Source organism: Heterocephalus glaber, unplaced genomic scaffold (genome assembly GCF_053883595.1).
Source record: "Heterocephalus glaber isolate CG9 unplaced genomic scaffold, H.glaber_assembly_v1.0 deba00000470, whole genome shotgun sequence".
NCBI lineage: Eukaryota > Metazoa > Chordata > Mammalia > Rodentia > Bathyergidae > Heterocephalus > Heterocephalus glaber.
This window is the reverse complement of record NW_028258145.1, coordinates 4,110,821-4,128,416: the sequence shown is the minus strand read 5'-3', so window position 1 is coordinate 4,128,416 and position 17,596 is coordinate 4,110,821. Positions and strand designations below refer to the sequence as shown.

Below are 17,596 nucleotides of genomic sequence, written 5' to 3'. Positions count from 1 at the left end.
TTTTTAAAAGCCACATTTTCTTTATCCAGTCTCCAGTTGATGGGCATTTGGGCTGTTTCCAAGTTTTAGCTATTACAAACTGTGCTGCTATGAACATGGGTGCACATATATCACTGTGGTATGATTCTTTTAATTCTTTGGGGAAGATCCCCAGCAGTGGAATAGCAGGGTCAAATGGGACTTCCAGTCCTAGTTCTTTGAGGTGTCTCCATACTGATTTCCACAGTGGTTGCACCAGTCTACACTCCCACCAGCAGTGGAGCAGGGTTCCTCTTTCCCCACAGCCCCGCCAGCATTTGTTATTGGTTGATTTCATGATAGCAGCCATTCTTTCTAGAGTGAGGTGGAATCTCAGCGTTGTTTTCATTTGCATCTCTTGAATGACCAGTGATGTTGAACATTTTCATATGTTTATTTGCCATTTCTACTTTGTTGTGTGAGAAATGTCTGTTCATTTCAGATGCCCATTTTTGGATTGGGAGGTCTGATTTGGAATTGGGAGGTCTGATTTTTTTAAAGTTCTTTATAGATTCTAGACAGTAGACCTTTGTCTGAGGGACCACTGGTGAAAATTTTTTCCCACACTGTGGGTTGTCTCTTCACACTGCTGGTGGTTTCACTTGCTGTGCAGAAACTTTTTAGTAAGAAGAGATCCCACTTGTCAAGTGATTCTTTGTGCTAGTTCACAGGCAGCTGAGGTTTTGTTCATAAAATCTTTTCCTACACCAATGACTTCAAGAATTCTACCTGACCTCTGTTCCAGCCGGTTCAGTGTTTCTATTTTAATATTTAGATCTTTAATCCATTTTGATTTTAGTTTAGTGCATGGTGAGAGTTATAGGTCTAGTTTTAGTCTTTGGCAAGTTGAAACCCAATTTCTCCAGCACCATTCATTAAAGAGGCTATCTTTCCTCCATTGAGGGTGTTTGATTCCTTTGTCGAAGATGAGGTGGCTGAGTGTGTCTGGAGTTGTTTCTGCATCTTGTAATCTGTTCCACTGGTTCTCAAGTCTGTTTCTTTGCCAGTACCATGCTGTTTTTATCACAGTAGCTTTGTAATAAAGTTTCAAGTTGGGGGTTGTGATACCCCCTGCCATGTCTCTGTTGCCTAGAATTGCTTTTGCTATTCTAGGTCTCTTCTTGTTCCAAATGAATTTTTGATTTGTTTTCTCCAGGTCTGTGAAGTATGCTGCTGGGATTTCAATTGAGATTGCATTGAATCTATATAGCAGTTTTGGAAGTATGGCCATTTTCACTATGTTGATTCTTCCTATCCAGGAGCAAGGGATGTCTTTCCATTTTCTGATATCATCTTCAATCTCTCTTTTCAGAGTGCTTTAGTTTTCAGAGAAGAGGTCTTTGATGTCTTTAGTTAGGTTGATTCCTAGGTATTTCAATTTCTTGGATGCTATTGTGAAAGGAATTGTTTGCCCTATTTCTCTCTCAGTGAGTCTGTTGTTTGTGTAGAGGAAAGTTATTAATTTTTGTGTGTTGACCTTGTATCCAGCTACTTGACTGAATTTGGTTATTAAGTCTAGAAGACTTTTGGTGGAGTCCTTGGGGTCTTCTATATAGAGTATCATGTCATCTGCAAATAATGACAATTTGACTTCTTCATTTCCTATCTGTATTTTTGTTTTTCTTTCTCTTATCTAATTGCTGAGGCTAATGTTTCCAAAACTACATTGAACAGGAATGATGATGATGGATGTCCTTGTCTTGTTCCTTATTGTAGTGTGAAGAATTTTAGTGTTTGACCATTTAGTAAGATATTGGCTGTTGCTTTTTCATAGATGGCTTTTATCAGATTGAGGTAGAGACCGTCGATTCCAACTTTTTGTAGGTTTTTTATCATAAATGCATGTTGGATTTTGTCAAATGCTTTTTCTGCATCTATTGATATGATCATATGGTTTTTGTCCTTTGCTCTGTTAATATATAGTATATTAAATTTATTGATTTGTGTACATTAAACCATCCCTGCGTTCCTGGGATGAATCCCACTTGGTCAGGGTGTATGATCTTCTTGATGATCTTCTGCATTCTATTTGCCATTATCTTATTAAGGATTTTTGCATCTATGTTCATTAGTGAGATTGGCCTATACTTCTCTTTTTCTGTTGGGTCTTTCTCTGCTTTGGGGTTCAAGGTGATATTTGCTTCCAGGAACAAACTCAGGAGTATTGCGTCCCTTTGAATTTCGATGAAGAGATTAAACAGTAGTGGCAGTAGTTCCTCTCTAAATGTCTTGTAGAATTCAGCAGTGAATCCATCAGGACCTGGGCTTTTCTTAGTTGGTAAGTTTTAAATTATGTTTTCAATTTCATTGATTGATATTGGGTTGTTTAGAATTTGTAGGTCTTCTTCATTCAACTTTGGTAATTCATCCATATCTAGGAATCTGTCCATTTCTTCTGTGTTTTCCATCTTATTGGCGTATAGGTTCTTGAAGTTGGCATTGATAATCCTCTGGATTTCTGCTGGGTCTGTTGTAATTTCACCCTTTTCATTCCTAATTGCATGGATTTGGGCCTTTTCTTTCCTTTTTCTGATAAGGCTGGCTAAGGGTTTGTCCATTTTGTGTATTCCTTTGAAGAACCAACTCTTGGCTTCATTGATTTTTTGTATTGTTTTCTGCCCTGATCTTTATAATTTCCTTCTTTCTATGGGCTTTGGGTTTGTCCTGCTCTTCTTTTTCTAGAAGCTTGAGGTTCAGCATCAGGTTAATTGCGCTTGCTCTGTTTTCATAATGAGCATTCACTGCTATGAATTTCCCTCGTAAGACTGCTTTCATTGTGTCCCACAGATTCCAATATGTTGTATTGTCATTGTCATTTAATTGAGGGAACTGTCTGATTTCTTTAATTTCCTCTGTGACCCATTACTTATTCAGGAGTGTGTTGTTCAATTTCCATGTGTTTATGAAGTTTTTGCGGTTTCTTTTGCTGTTGATCTCTAATGTCATCGCACTATGGTCTGATAATATACAAGGATAACGTCACTTCCTTTGCACTTACCTAAATATGTTCTATGAGTGAGTATGTGGTCTATTTTGGAGAATGACCCATGTGCAGCTGAGAAGAATGTGTATTCTGATTTTGTGGGGTGAAACACTCTGTAAACATCTGTTAAGTTCATTTGTTCAGGAGTTTGATTCTACTATTTCATTGCTTGTTTTTTGTCTAGTTGATCTATCTATTTGTGACAGTGGAGTATTGAGGTCCCCCACTACTATTGTATTAGTGCTTATATAATTTTTCATTTCTGTTAGTATTTGTATTATATAGTTGGGTACACTAGTGTTTGGTACATAGATATTTATGATTATCATCTTTTCCTCTTGGATTGTTCCCTTTACAAGGATATAGTGTCCTTCTTTGTCTCTCTTAATCAGTGTGGGCTTGAAATCCACTTGGTCTGCCAAGAGGATATCTACTCCTGCTTTTTTTCAGGTTCCCCTCTCATGGAGTATTGTTTTCCACCCTTTAACTTCCAGTCTGTGAGTTTCTTTTTGAATTAAGTGTGTTTCTTGTATGCAGTATATTGTTGGATCTTGCTTCTTGACCCATTCTGCCAGTCTGTTTCTTTTGATTGGTGAGTTGAGGCAGTTAACATTGATGGTTATAACTGATACATATTGAGTTATCATTGTCATGACTTTTTCTTTTTGTTTGATTCTCCCCCTTTGCTTTTAATTTCTTGTCATGCCCAGTGGATTCATTCTCCTGGGTTTCCTGAGGTTGTGATCCTCATTGTCTTTTCCTAGGATTTTGTCTAAAATTTTTTGGAGTGCTGGTTTGGTGTTCATGAAGCTCCTAAGGTACTCTTTGTCATGAAAGTATCTTATTTCTCCATCAATTTTGAAAGGTAGTTTTACAGGGTATATCAGTCTGGGTTGGAGGTTGTTTTCTTTTAGGGCTTGAAATACATCTCTCCAAGCTCTTCTTGCCTTGATGGTTTGTGTTGAGAAGTCTGCTGTGATTCTGATGGGCTTTCCTTTGTATGTGATTTGTTTCTTTTCTCTAACTACGTGTAGAATTTTGTTCTTCTGTTGTGTTTCTGGAATCTTAACAGTTATATGCCTATGTGTAGATTTTTTCGATCAAGGCTATTTGGAGTCCTATATGCCTCACTTATCTGTATGTCAAGTTCTTTTCCCTTGCTTGGGAAGCTTTCTGCCATCACTTCTGTGAAGAGTTTTTTATGTCATCTGCACTCTCTCTTCTTTCTTCATTGACTCCAATCAGTCTTATGTTATTCTTCTTTGCATCATCTAGTAGCTGCTGGATTGATTTCTCATGTTCCCTTACAATTTTAAAGCAATTTTTCTTTTCCTGGTCACTAATTGCAATCTTATCTTCTATATCTGAAATTCTGTCTTCACATTGGCTCATTCTGCTGCATAGACTTTCAAGGGAGTTTTTAATCTCCCGGAAATCTGTTTGTATCTGTTTTATGAATTCAGTATGTTTCCTATGTTGGAATTCCATCATGTTCCTCAGCTCTTCTATTTTTTATCTGTGTCCTCTCTAGATTTATTAATCGTGTCTTGCACTATGGGCACAATCTCTGCTGTTCTGGGAGAAATTATTTCTGATTTCATTTTTTCCAAATCCTCTTTTGTTGCTAGTTCAGGGAGTCCAGGTGGTTGAGTATGAGAGTGTTCCATCTCGTTTCCCTTTTGGGTTGCTGTAGGTGATCTGGAAGTCTGGTTCTGAGGCTTGTTTACCTGTCTTCTCATTTCGAGGGGTGAGGGGTACTGCTGGCGCCCACGTGGCTCACCTCCTCTGTGCTAGGAGCTGTGGCTTGCCTACCCAGAAGCCTCCTCCATGCTGGGAGTTGGAGCATGCCTATCCAGAAGCCTCCTCTCTGGGAACTGTGGCACCCCTACCCGGAACCCTCCTCTGGGCTGGGAGCTGTGGCTTGCTGACCTGGAAGCCTCCTCTGGGCTGGAAGCCATCTGTTATTGATTTCTTGACAGCAGCCATTCTTTCGGCAAGGTAGAATCTCAGTGTTGTTTTCATTTGTATCTCTCGAATGATCAGTGATGTTGAACATTTTTTTTCATATTTTTATTTGCTATTTCTAGTTCTTTGTGTGAGAAATGTCTGTTCATTTCAGATGCCCATTTTTTTGGATTGGGTTTTTAAATTTGGGAGGTCTGATTTTTATAAGTTCTTTATATATTCTAGATAGTAGACCTTTGTGTGAGGAACAGGTGGTAATTTTTTCCCCACATTGTGGGTTGTCTCTTCACACTGCTGGTGGTTTCTCTTGCTGTGCAGAAGCTTTTTAATAAGAAGAAATCCCACTTGTTGATTCTTTGTGCTAGTTCACATGTGACTGAGGTTTTATTCATGAAATCTTTTCCTACGCCAGTGTCTTCAACAGTTCTACCTAATCTCTCTTTCAGCTGGTTTAGTGTTTCTGTTTTAATATTTAGATCTTTATGTGCACCCATGTTCTTAGAAGCACAGTTTGTAATAGCTAAAACTCGGAAACAGCCCAGTTGCCCATCAATTGGAGACTGGATAAAGAAAATGTGGGGTGTTTTTTTAAAGTAAAATGGAGTACCACTCAGCCATAAAGGATGAGAAATTAGAGACATTTATAGCTAAATTCATGTATATTGAGGCCATACTCTTAAATGTAGTAAATAGGGCAGACATATGTAAATACCGAATAGTTTCTCTGGTGTGAGAAACTGGAAGTGTAAATAAGTATCAAAAGGTATGATAGATAATGTGAAATAGGAAGAAAAGGGGAAAAGGGGAAGGGGAAGTGGGAAGGGTTGGGGAAGGAAAGAAGAGAATGGAGTTAATATGAGAAAATGAAACAATGGAAACAAAGTCTTAGTAAATAGGGAGGGGCGGAGGGATTGCAGCGAGGGCAGGGGAATGGGAAAAAAATAAGAACCAAGAGAAATTATGTAAATGTGCAAATTTCCAACAATGAATGTCATTATATTGTATACCTAAAATGTACCAATAAAATTAATTTTAAAAAAGAAGCAGAGAGGAACCTTTCAAAGAGATAAAGAACTAAGAGCATATTATAAGCCCAAGGGAGGAAGGAATCTCAAGAAAAAGGGTGATGAAAACAAAACCAGATATTGCCAGAATATCAAGAACAGGAGTGGAGAAAAAGCTGTTAAGTTTGGTGAGCTCATTAGTTGAAGTTCCACAGAATATGCTGGGGTTGGGAGCCTGGTTACATTGGGTTGAGAGAGTGCGTCGTAAGGAATTATTCCAATGGGCACAGATGGTACTTTAAAAAAAGTATACCAGTGGAAGAAAAGACACAGCATGGCTAGTGACAAAGCAGGATTAAGTGGCATGTTTTCAAGATAAGGGAGCCATGTACATGACAGAAGGTGGGGGAGAAAAAGCCAGTGGAGAGTATACTATTCAAGGTCACAGAAAACTAGAAAAGAGTTTGGGAGATTGTAGAAGTCACTTTAGGAGGTAAGGTCTGGAGTTCTAGTGAAGGCTTAGACACAGAACCTGGGAATTGATGTGTCTTTCTCTTAAGACTTAGACACCAGCTGAATAGATGGTGACCCAAATCCTGAGGAAAAAGATAAGGAGACTTCTGCAACAAAGTAGAGTCTGAAATCAACTGCAAGCACGCAATAGATTTGAGACCAGGGCATCACTGAAGAAGTGTAGAAGAGAATATGTTAGGCTATCAGTAGGGATTGATGGGTGTTTCTGTCAAGGCAAAAGGAGCCAGGAAATGCTAATAGAAAATACACTTAAGCAGAGAAAGGCAAACACTGCGATAAAATTCACCATACCAGTATTCTACCTGAATTATGTTGTATTCAAGTTTTTACCATAAATAGTTAGATGAAGTATACTGAGTATATTTCTTTGCAAAACATTCTTTGATACAATGATTTCTTCCAAATTAATTTTATTTAAAAAGTTTGATACATTGTAAAGTGAGCTGCTATTTAAATACATTTGTTTGCATTTATTTGTATAAACTCATTTGAAAATAAAAACTTCTCTTTACTTGCTGTATGTACATTAATATAGGTTTGCACTTTAACTGGCTAGCTATTAGGTGGCTATATTTTTGTCTAATTTAAAGCTTGTTTTAAAATTTTATCTATGTATTTAAATAACAGGCACAGGAGGAAATTGCCCGACTTCGACGAGAAATGATGAAAAACTGTAAGTCTCCTAAATCAACAACAGCGCATGCTATTCTCCGGCGGGTGGAGACTGAGAGAGATGTAGCCTTCACTGATTTACGAAGAATGACCACAGAGAGAGACAGTCTGAGGGAAAGACTAAAGGTTTGCAGAAATTTTATCTATCTAAACGTATATGAGATACAAATGTAGTGACACTGAAAGTGCTCTATTTTATTTTTCTTTTTAAAACAGATTGCTCAAGAGACAGCTTTTAATGAGAAGGCCCATTTGGAACAAAGAATAGAAGAGCTGGAGTGTACAGTTCATAATGTAAAAAAATCAATCTAGGCTATAAGAGCCTTTCAGTGACCTTTCCTTTTCCCTGTTTTCTATATTCAGAGAAGTTCTTTTATTTTTATAAGATAGTGTTTCTTGTCCTAAAATACTTAAGGTGGTATATATGGTATAAATCATCACTGTTTTACTTGTTTATTTCTTTCTAAAAATATGAGCAAATTGTTTTGTGTGTTTGGTTGCAAAATGTGTTCTTTTAAAAAAAATTATCAGGATTCACTCACAGGAATTTTAACAACTTTCTCCTCTCTCTGTTTTGTTAAAAATAATATTGCCAGGGCTGAGGATTTAGCTCCATGGCACCACACCTCCCTTGGAAGCGCAAGGTCCTGAGTTCGATCCCTGGTACCAAATAATAATAATAATAATAATAATAATAATAATAATAATAATAATGCCAACTATGAAGATGCTATGGATCTATATTTGAGATGTTATGGATATATAAACAGGATTAAATGGATTAACTTTTTTCATCAAGTTTAGTTAAAAGTTTTTATAAATTTATCTGTAGTATTTTAAGTAGAAAACACTAGACAAGAGAAATAGAATTTTTATTTTCACAATCCCACTTACCTACCCGTAATCCCATTTGTAATTTATTAATGGTGGATAACAGATAAATTCTTTTGCAATTTGAATACGTAGGCTGTAGTCAAATTGAACTAGATTGAAAACTGTAAGCCAGTGTACTGTTATAGACTTTCGGAAGAGCTGTGCAGTGGCTAGTTTTTGTTCCTTCCAGAGACATAGTACTTTATCCATAATGCCTCCCATAGCTCTCAGGTCTGACCTGATCATCTCATGTAAATTTTTCCATAAACCACAGTTGGAATGGAGGGAGGATGTCTCTGCAGAAAGACTCCTGAGGCTTCGTTAGTGATGGCTGTAACCTTGTTGTTCTACTTGTATAGCTTGATGACGAACGGATGGAACAAATGTCAAATATGACTTTGATGAAGGAAACCATAACCACTGTGGAAAAAGAAATGAAATCACTAGCAAGAAAGGCAATGGATACTGAGAGTGAACTTGGCAGACAAAAAGCAGAGAATAATTCTTTGAGGTAAACAAAATAACTGTTAAAACAGTTTACTGTTACTGATAGCTCTGCCTTTTGTAATATATTTTATAATGAACATTAAGTTATTTATTGAATTTAATTTCTGAAAGGATTATTATAAATTAGTTTTAGAAACTTCAGGACACGTTTGAACAGTTTTCCCAAGATCAATCACAGACTAGTAATGGTGCACTGAACTAGAAAGCATATTTCTAGTAATCTTGACTGTACATTTGCAGACTTCTTCAGGTTTACCTTAAATAGCTTTTACAGGGCCCTTATGGGTACTGAGCATATTTCACTTTCACTTTACTTTTTTTTGGTACTGGGGATCGAACTCAGGACCTTGCACTTGCGGGGCAGGCAGCGGAACCACTGAGCTAAATCCCTGGCCCTTAATTTACTTTTATAACCTTAAATTCTGTTCTGGGATGTTAACGATACAAGGAAGCAGAGGTCTGACAATAGCTTAGAGAAAAGGTACTTTAGGGCATAATTAAAAGTCAGCAGAGAAATAGGAACATGTAATGGAATTTCTCTTAATTGAATGCTAAGTATGTTGCTTAACTCTTCCTACATACTAGTATGGAAGCAGAATAAATATCAATTAAAACAGCCTGTAGGCACTATATATATGAGAATACATTTTCGAACAATTTCTATGTTTGTCATTTAACTTTTAGGATCTGTTGATGTGAGTAATCTATAAATTCAGTAAGGTTGAATTTTAATAGATAAGTGAACATTTGAAAAATAGCATTCATATTGTTTTTGTGGTATTGGAGATTGAACCCAGAATCTCATGCTGATTCACATTCCCAGTCCTTTTAAATTTTTTATTTTGAGTCAGGGTCTCACTAAATTGTCCAGGCTGGGTTCAAACTTAAATCCTCCTTCCTCAGCCTCCCAGAGTACTGGGATTACAGGCATGCACCATCATGTGTTTCTGAAAAATAGTAGTTCATCTGAGTGAAATCTATTACTGTGTCTACAGATAATATTTGGTCCCTGTACAAATTCTCAGTTTCTCCTTGATCATGCTGCACAGGTTGTAATCATTTGTCAGGATGGATAATTACTTAAATTCTTTCCCTTCACTTTAAAAATTTTTTACTGCTTATAAGAATATTGGAAGATTAGGTGAAATGAAGGTAATAATAAAGCAAGACAAGAGTAACCAAAAAAAACCTTTGAAAATTGAGAAAATCATGAAGAAAATTTAGATCATTCTTAATTCCAATTCCCAGAGGAAAATAATAATATAGAACTTTCTGACCAGAAATTTGTCTATCTGTATATATTATGTAAGTTTTTATTGGTTGAGATTGACCTGTATAATTTTATACTTGGTCAGTTTCATTTAATTATATACCATAAACATTTTCTCATGTTACCAAAAGTTCTTTGAAAGCATTTTTTAGAATAATATTCTAGCAGAGATATATAATAGTTTTAGAGATTTTTGATGTATATGTTTCATTTACATGTAATCAGCATATAGTACAGTATGAAAACTTTAAATGTATGTAATAATACAGCATGAATTATTTTGAGATGTATTCATGTTGTTATATATATTTAATCATTCTTTGTAATTACTGAGTAGTATTCTGTTGTATGGATATAGAAATAGACATTAAGTTGTTTCCAATTTGTGGCTGTGACAAATAAACCTGCTAAGAACTTTCCTATGTAAGTCGTTTTGTGGACCTATGCTTTTATTTCTCTTGGAGTGGTACATAGGAATAAAATGGATAAATTATATGATGATATATATTTCACTTTTGAATAAACCGTTAAACTTTCTGTCTCCCTTTCTCCTCCTTCCCCTTCTTCCTCTTCCTTTCTCTCTCTCTCCCTCTCCTTCTCCTGCCTTCTAGTGGTTGTCCTAAAGTGCCTGTTCTATTTTATTTTGCATTTGTACCAGCAGTGTATGAGTGTTTCAGTAGTTATATATCCTCACCAACATTTGGTATGCAGTATCTTAGCTTTACCTTTTCTAATATATATATATTATGCTTTTAATTTATTCTTTCCTAATGATTAATGATTTTGAGCATCTGTTCATACACTTATTCGCCTTTTGTGCATCTTTTGTGAGATGTCTCCTCAAATCTTTTATATTATTGAGTTTATATTAATAAAATGGTAAGTGTCCATATTTTATGTATAAGATCTTTGTCAGGTGTATGTTTTGCAAAGATTTTCTCCCATTCTGTGGCTTGCCTTTGTATTATCTTAAGAGTATCTTTTTAAAAAAGCAAGTGTTTTTAGTTCAAGTGAAATTTATTGAATTCAGTAAATTTATATTTAGTGTTTTATTTTCTTCTAAAGAAATCTTTGTAAAACCTAAGGTAATTAAGATTTTCTCCCATGATTTCTCTTAGCAGTTTTGTAGTTTTAGCTCTTATATTTAGATCTGTAATACATTTCAAGTTAATTTTTATGTATGATATGTAAATGAAAGTTTACCTTTTTTGCATAAGGATGTTTAATTTTTCCAGTATCATTTGTTGAAAATACTTTTCTTTCTTCATTGAATTGCCTTGTACTTGTATAGGTCAGTTGTCCATATGTCTTCCCTCCCTCCTTCCCTCCTCCCTTCCCTTCTTTCCTTTGTTCCTTCCTTATTGTGGTAAAAAAAAAATAACAGGAAATATACTTCTTAAATCTTTAAATGTATTGCATAATACTAACTATATAGCAGATCTCTAGAACCTTTGCTTTTTGTACACCCAAGCGATCTACATCCATTGAAAATGGATGCTTCCCCCTCCCCCAGCTCCTGGCAACAACCATTCAACTTTCTCTTTTTGAGTTCATGTCTTATACATGGTATATTATACAGTATTTGTCTTTCTGTGACTATCTTATTTCACCTATCACACAAGTGATGTTCTTAAGGTTCAGTCTGACAAAATTTCAGACTGATAATATTCCATTAAATTATACACCACATTTCTTTATTCATCTGTTGAAGGACATTTAGATTCTTTTAATCTCTTGGATACTGTGAATAATGCTGCTGTGAGCATGGGAATACAGATAATGTCTTTGAGGTCCTGATGTCCATTCTTTTAGGTAAATACCCAGAAATGGGAATGTTGATTCATATAGTAGTTCTGTTTTAATTTTTGAAAGATTTTCAACATTATTGAGATATAATTATTGAATTAAAATTGTATATGTTTAAGGCATACAATGTAATGTTTTGATGTACACATATTGTGAAATGATTAATAAGCTTAATTTATATATCCATTGTCTCACATAGTTCCTTTAACTATTGTAGTGAGAGTATTAAAATCTCCTATTAGAAAAGTTTAAGCATATGGCATATTATTATTAACTATAGTCACCTCACTGTACGTTAGATATTCAGAACTTTTTCATCCTAGAACTGTAAGTTTTTATCCTTTAGCCAACATCTCCCCATTTCTTCTACAACCTCAGCTGTTGGTAACCACCTTTCTACTCTGTTTCTGAGTTTGACTTTTAAAAGATTCCCCGTATAAGTGATATCATGTAGTATTTGTCTGTGTTTGGCTTATTTCACTTAGTATAATGTCGTCCAGTCTCATCCATGTTGTTATACATGGCAGGGATTTCTCCATATTTATGGCTGACTTATATTCCATTGCATATGATATATTACAGTTTTTTAATCCATTCATCCACTGATGGACACTTAGGTTGTTTGTGTATCTTGCCTCTTTTGAATAATGCTGCAATGAACATGGGAGTGCAGATTTCCCTTTGAGGTAATGATTTTATTTATTTTATATGTATATATATGAAATTGGTAGATCACGTGGTAGTTGTATTTTCAGTCCTTTGAGGCACCACCCTAAGTTGTCCATAGTGGCTATTCCAGTTTACATTCCCATCAACAGTGTGAGGGTTTCCTTTTTCTCCACATCCTTCTTAGAACTTGTCTTTTGATACTAGCCATCCTCATGGTGTGAAGTGGTATCTCATTTTGTTTTTGATTTGCATTTTTCTGATACTTAGTAATGTTGAGTACCTTTTCATATGTCTTCCTTGGAAAAATGGCTGTTTACATCTTTGCTTATTTTTTGAGTAGTTTGTTTTGCTGTTACTGATTTTGTATCCTGCTACTTTGCTGAAATTGTTTATCAGATCTAAAAGTTTTCTAGTGGAATTTTTATGTACAAATAAGGATAATTTGACTTCTTTTTACCCTATTCATATCTCTTTTATTTATTTGTCTTGCTTGATTGTTCTGGCTAAAATTACAAGTACCATGTTGAATGATAGTGGTAAGAGTGAATATCCTTGTCTTTTTCCTGATTTTGGAGGGAATGTTTTCAGTTTTTCTCCATTTAGTATGATATTGTAGTTTACTGTTATTGCATAGACACACAATTGATTTAGCTGAGTGTGGTAGCCACACCTGTAATCCTGCCACTCAGGAGGCTGAGGCTGGAGGTTTCCTATGAGTTCGAGGTGAGTCTGGCTACATAGTGACTTCAAGGCCAGCCTGAACTACATAGCGATACTCTGCCTCAGTCCCCCCCCCCAGATAAAACCCAATAGATTTTATATTTTGATTTTGATCCTGCAACTTTACATGAATTTATTAATTATAAATTTTTTTGGTGAAACTTTTTTTCTATACCATGTCATTCTAAATAGTAAGATGATGTCATTTCTGAACAGAGACAACTGTACTAATTCCTTTCTGAATTGACTACCTTTCATTTTTTGTTGTTTAATTCTCTAGCGGGGACTGCCAGAGTTGTAATGAATTGAAATGGCAATGGCAATAGTCCTTGTTTTGTACCTAATTTTAGAGGGAAAGTTTTCAGTGTCCATTATTGAGTGTGTTAGCTGTGGACCTGTGATATATATATGGCATTTAATTTTGCTTTGACTTTTGTTATTTCCTTTCTTTTACCATCGTTGGGCTTAGATTTTTTTTAAACTTCCTTGAGGTGTAAAGTTAGGCTGTTTATTTGAAATCTTTTTCCTTTTTGAATGTAGATGTTTATCAGTATATAGTTCCTTCTGAGAGCTGCTTTTACTGCATCCCATAAATTTTTGTGCGATTTCTATTTTTGTTTCAAGATTAAATTCTCCTTTGGATATCTGTGTTGTCTCATTGGCTTTTCAAAGTATGCTATTTAATTTCCACATATTTGTGGATTTTCCAGTCATCCCCTTGTTCCTGATTTCTAATTTCATTCCATTATGGTCAGAAAAAAAATGCCTGATATGTTTTCAGCCTTCTTACATTTGTTAGCGTTATTTTTGTTTGTTTGGTTGGTTGGATGGTTTTTTTTGGTACTGGGGAACAGACTCGGGACATTGCACTTGTGAGGCAGATGTCGGAACCACTGAACTAAATCCCCAGCCCTGTTGGTTTTTAAAAAACTAATTTTATTGGTACATTGTAGGTATACAATATAATGACATTCATCATTGGAAATTTGCACCTTTACATAATCTCTCTTGGTTCTTATTTTTTCCCCATTCCCCTGCCCTCCCTTCAACCCCTCCATCCCTCCCTATTTACAAAGATTTTATTTCAATTTTTTCCTTTTCTCATATTAATTCCATTCCCTTCTTTCCTTTCCCCTACCCCTCCCACTTCCCATTCCCCTTTTCCCCTTTTCTTCCTATTTCACATGATTTGTTTTACCTTCCAGTCCTTATTTACACTTTCAGTTTCTCACACTAGAGAAACTATTCGGTATTTACACATGTGTGTCCTATGTATTTCACTTAAAGAGTGTGGCCTCAATGTGCATCCATTTAGCTGTAAATGTCTCTAATTTCTCGTTTTTTCTGGCTGAGTAGTACTCCATTTTATTTTTTAAAAGCCACATTTTCTTTATCCAGTCTCCAGTTGATGGGCATTTGGGCTGTTTCCAAGTTTTAGCTATTACAAACTGTGCTGCTATGAACATGGGTGCACATATATCACTGTGGTATGATTCTTTTAATTCTTTGGGGAAGATACTGAGCAGGGGACTAGCTGGGTCAAATGGGACTGCCAGTCCTAGTTCTTTGAGGTATCTTCATACTGATTTCCACAGTGGTTGCACCAGTCTATACTCCCACCAGCAGTGGAGCAGTGTTCCTCTTTCCCCACAGCCCCGCCAGCATTTGTTATTGGTTGATTTCATGATAGCAGCCATTCTTTCTAGAGTGAGGTGGAATCTCAGCGTTGTTTTCATTTGCATCTCTTGAATGACCAGTGATGTTGAACATTTTCATATGTTTATTTGCCATTTCTACTTTGTTGTGTGAGAAATGTCTGTTCATTTCAGATGCCCATTTTTGGATTGGGAGGTCTGATTTGGAATTGGGAGGTCTGATTTTTTTAAAGTTCTTTATAGATTCTAGACAGTAGACCTTTGTCTGAGGGACCACTGGTGAAAATTTTTTCCCACACTGTGGGTTGTCTCTTCACACTGCTGGTGGTTTCACTTGCTGTGCAGAAACTTTTTAGTAAGAAGAGATCCCACTTGTCAAGTGATTCTTTGTGCTAGTTCACAGGCAGCTGAGGTTTTGTTCATAAAATCTTTTCCTACACCAATGACTTCAAGAATTCTACCTGACCTCTGTTCCAGCCGGTTCAGTGTTTCTATTTTAATATTTAGATCTTTAATCCATTTTGATTTTAGTTTAGTGCATGGTGAGAGTTATAGGTCTAGTTTTAGTCTTTGGCAAGTTGAAACCCAATTTCTCCAGCACCATTCATTAAAGAGGCTATCTTTCCTCCATTGAGGGTGTTTGATTCCTTTGTCGAAGATGAGGTGGCTGAGTGTGTCTGGAGTTGTTTCTGCATCTTGTAATCTGTTCCACTGGTTCTCAAGTCTGTTTCTTTGCCAGTACCATGCTGTTTTTATCACAGTAGCTTTGTAATAAAGTTTCAAGTTGGGGGTTGTGATACCCCCTGCCATGTCTCTGTTGCCTAGAATTGCTTTTGCTATTCTAGGTCTCTTCTTGTTCCAAATGAATTTTTGATTTGTTTTCTCCAGGTCTGTGAAGTATGCTGCTGGGATTTCAATTGAGATTGCATTGAATCTATATAGCAGTTTTGGAAGTATGGCCATTTTCACTATGTTGATTCTTCCTATCCAGGAGCAAGGGATGTCTTTCCATTTTCTGATATCATCTTCAATCTCTCTTTTCAGAGTGCTTTAGTTTTCAGAGAAGAGGTCTTTGATGTCTTTAGTTAGGTTGATTCCTAGGTATTTCAATTTCTTGGATGCTATTGTGAAAGGAATTGTTTGCCCTATTTCTCTCTCAGTGAGTCTGTTGTTTGTGTAGAGGAAAGTTATTAATTTTTGTGTGTTGACCTTGTATCCAGCTACTTGACTGAATTTGGTTATTAAGTCTAGAAGACTTTTGGTGGAGTCCTTGGGGTCTTCTATATAGAGTATCATGTCATCTGCAAATAATGACAATTTGACTTCTTCATTTCCTATCTGTATTTTTGTTTTTCTTTCTCTTATCTAATTGCTGAGGCTAATGTTTCCAAAACTACATTGAACAAGAATGATGATGATGGATGTCCTTGTCTTGTTCCTTATTGTAGTGTGAAGAATTTTAGTGTTTGACCATTTAGTAAGATATTGGCTGTTGCTTTTTCATAGATGGCTTTTATCAGATTGAGGTAGAGACCGTCGATTCCAACTTTTTGTAGGTTTTTTATCATAAATGCATGTTGGATTTTGTCAAATGCTTTTTCTGCATCTATTGATATGATCATATGGTTTTTGTCCTTTGCTCTGTTAATATATAGTATATTAAATTTATTGATTTGTGTACATTAAACCATCCCTGCGTTCCTGGGATGAATCCCACTTGGTCAGGGTGTATGATCTTCTTGATGATCTTCTGCATTCTATTTGCCATTATCTTATTAAGGATTTTTGCATCTATGTTCATTAGTGAGATTGGCCTATACTTCTCTTTTTCTGTTGGGTCTTTCTCTGCTTTGGGGATCAAGGTGATATTTGCTTCCAGGAACAAATTCAGGAGTATTGCGTCCCTTTGAATTTCGATGAAGAGATTAAACAGTAGTGGCAGTAGTTCCTCTCTAAATGTCTTGTAGAATTCAGCAGTGAATCCATCAGGACCTGGGCTTTTCTTAGTTGGTAAGTTTTAAATTATGTTTTCAATTTCATTGATTGATATTGGGTTGTTTAGAATTTGTAGGTCTTCTTCGTTCAACTTTGGTAATTCATCCATATCTAGGAATCTGTCCATTTCTTCTGTGTTTTCCATCTTATTGGCGTATAGGTTCTTGAAGTTGGCATTGATAATCCTCTGGATTTCTGCTGGGTCTGTTGTAATTTCACCCTTTTCATTCCTAATTGCATGGATTTGGGCCTTTTCTTTCTTTTTTCTGATAAGGCTGGCTAAGGGTTTGTCCATTTTGTTTATTCTTTCAAAGAACCAACTCTTGGCTTCATTGATTTTTTTTGTATCATTCTCTTAGTCTCCATTGCATTGATTTCTGCTCTGATCTTTATAATTTCCTCCCTTGTATGAGCTTTGGGTTTGTCCTGCTCTTCTTTTTTGTTGGAATTTTTTGTTTATTGTTTTGTGACTTAACATATGGTCTATCTTAGAGTGTGTTTTAGATGTGCTTAAGAAAAATTTGCAATTCTGCTATTGGGTGGAATGTTCAGGTCCTTTGACATAAAGTATACTTCATGGAATCCTTGTTGGATTCCTCTAAGAATAATTATCCATTATTGAAAGTGGTATATATATATGTGTGTTCAGGTCCTTTGACGTAAAGTATACTTTATGGAATCTTTGTTGGATTCCTGTAAGAATAATTATCCGTTATTGAAAGTGGTGTATTAAAGTCCCTATCTATTATGAATTTTTGGTTCTTTCTCCCTTCAAATTTATTAATATTTGCTTTATATGTTTAGGTGCTCCAATATGGGGTGCATATTATGTATAACTGCTGTATCTTCGTAGTGAATTGACTAGTTTGTCCTTATACAGATTCTTGTATTTGTATTCTATACATATTCTTTGTCTCATTTTATA

The 17,596-nt window shown here is 35.7% G+C and overlaps 1 protein-coding gene across 8 annotated transcripts in view; it reads left to right on the top strand.

Moving 5' to 3' along the window:
* Positions 1-17,596, top strand: part of Tsga10 (testis specific 10) — a 120,692-nt gene that overhangs the window by 46,137 nt on the left and 56,959 nt on the right. For all 8 annotated transcript variants that reach the window (XR_015448154.1, XR_002394763.2, XM_087203459.1 and 5 more), the window contains 3 exons: positions 7,132-7,302; positions 7,393-7,470; positions 8,409-8,560. Coding sequence is in view for 6 of the 8 variants with exons in the window: in XM_087203459.1 (XP_087059585.1) it covers positions 7,132-7,302; positions 7,393-7,470; positions 8,409-8,560 (401 nt within the window). In the remaining 2 variants the exon portion in view is untranslated. The remainder of the gene's footprint in view (positions 1-7,131; positions 7,303-7,392; positions 7,471-8,408; positions 8,561-17,596) is intronic.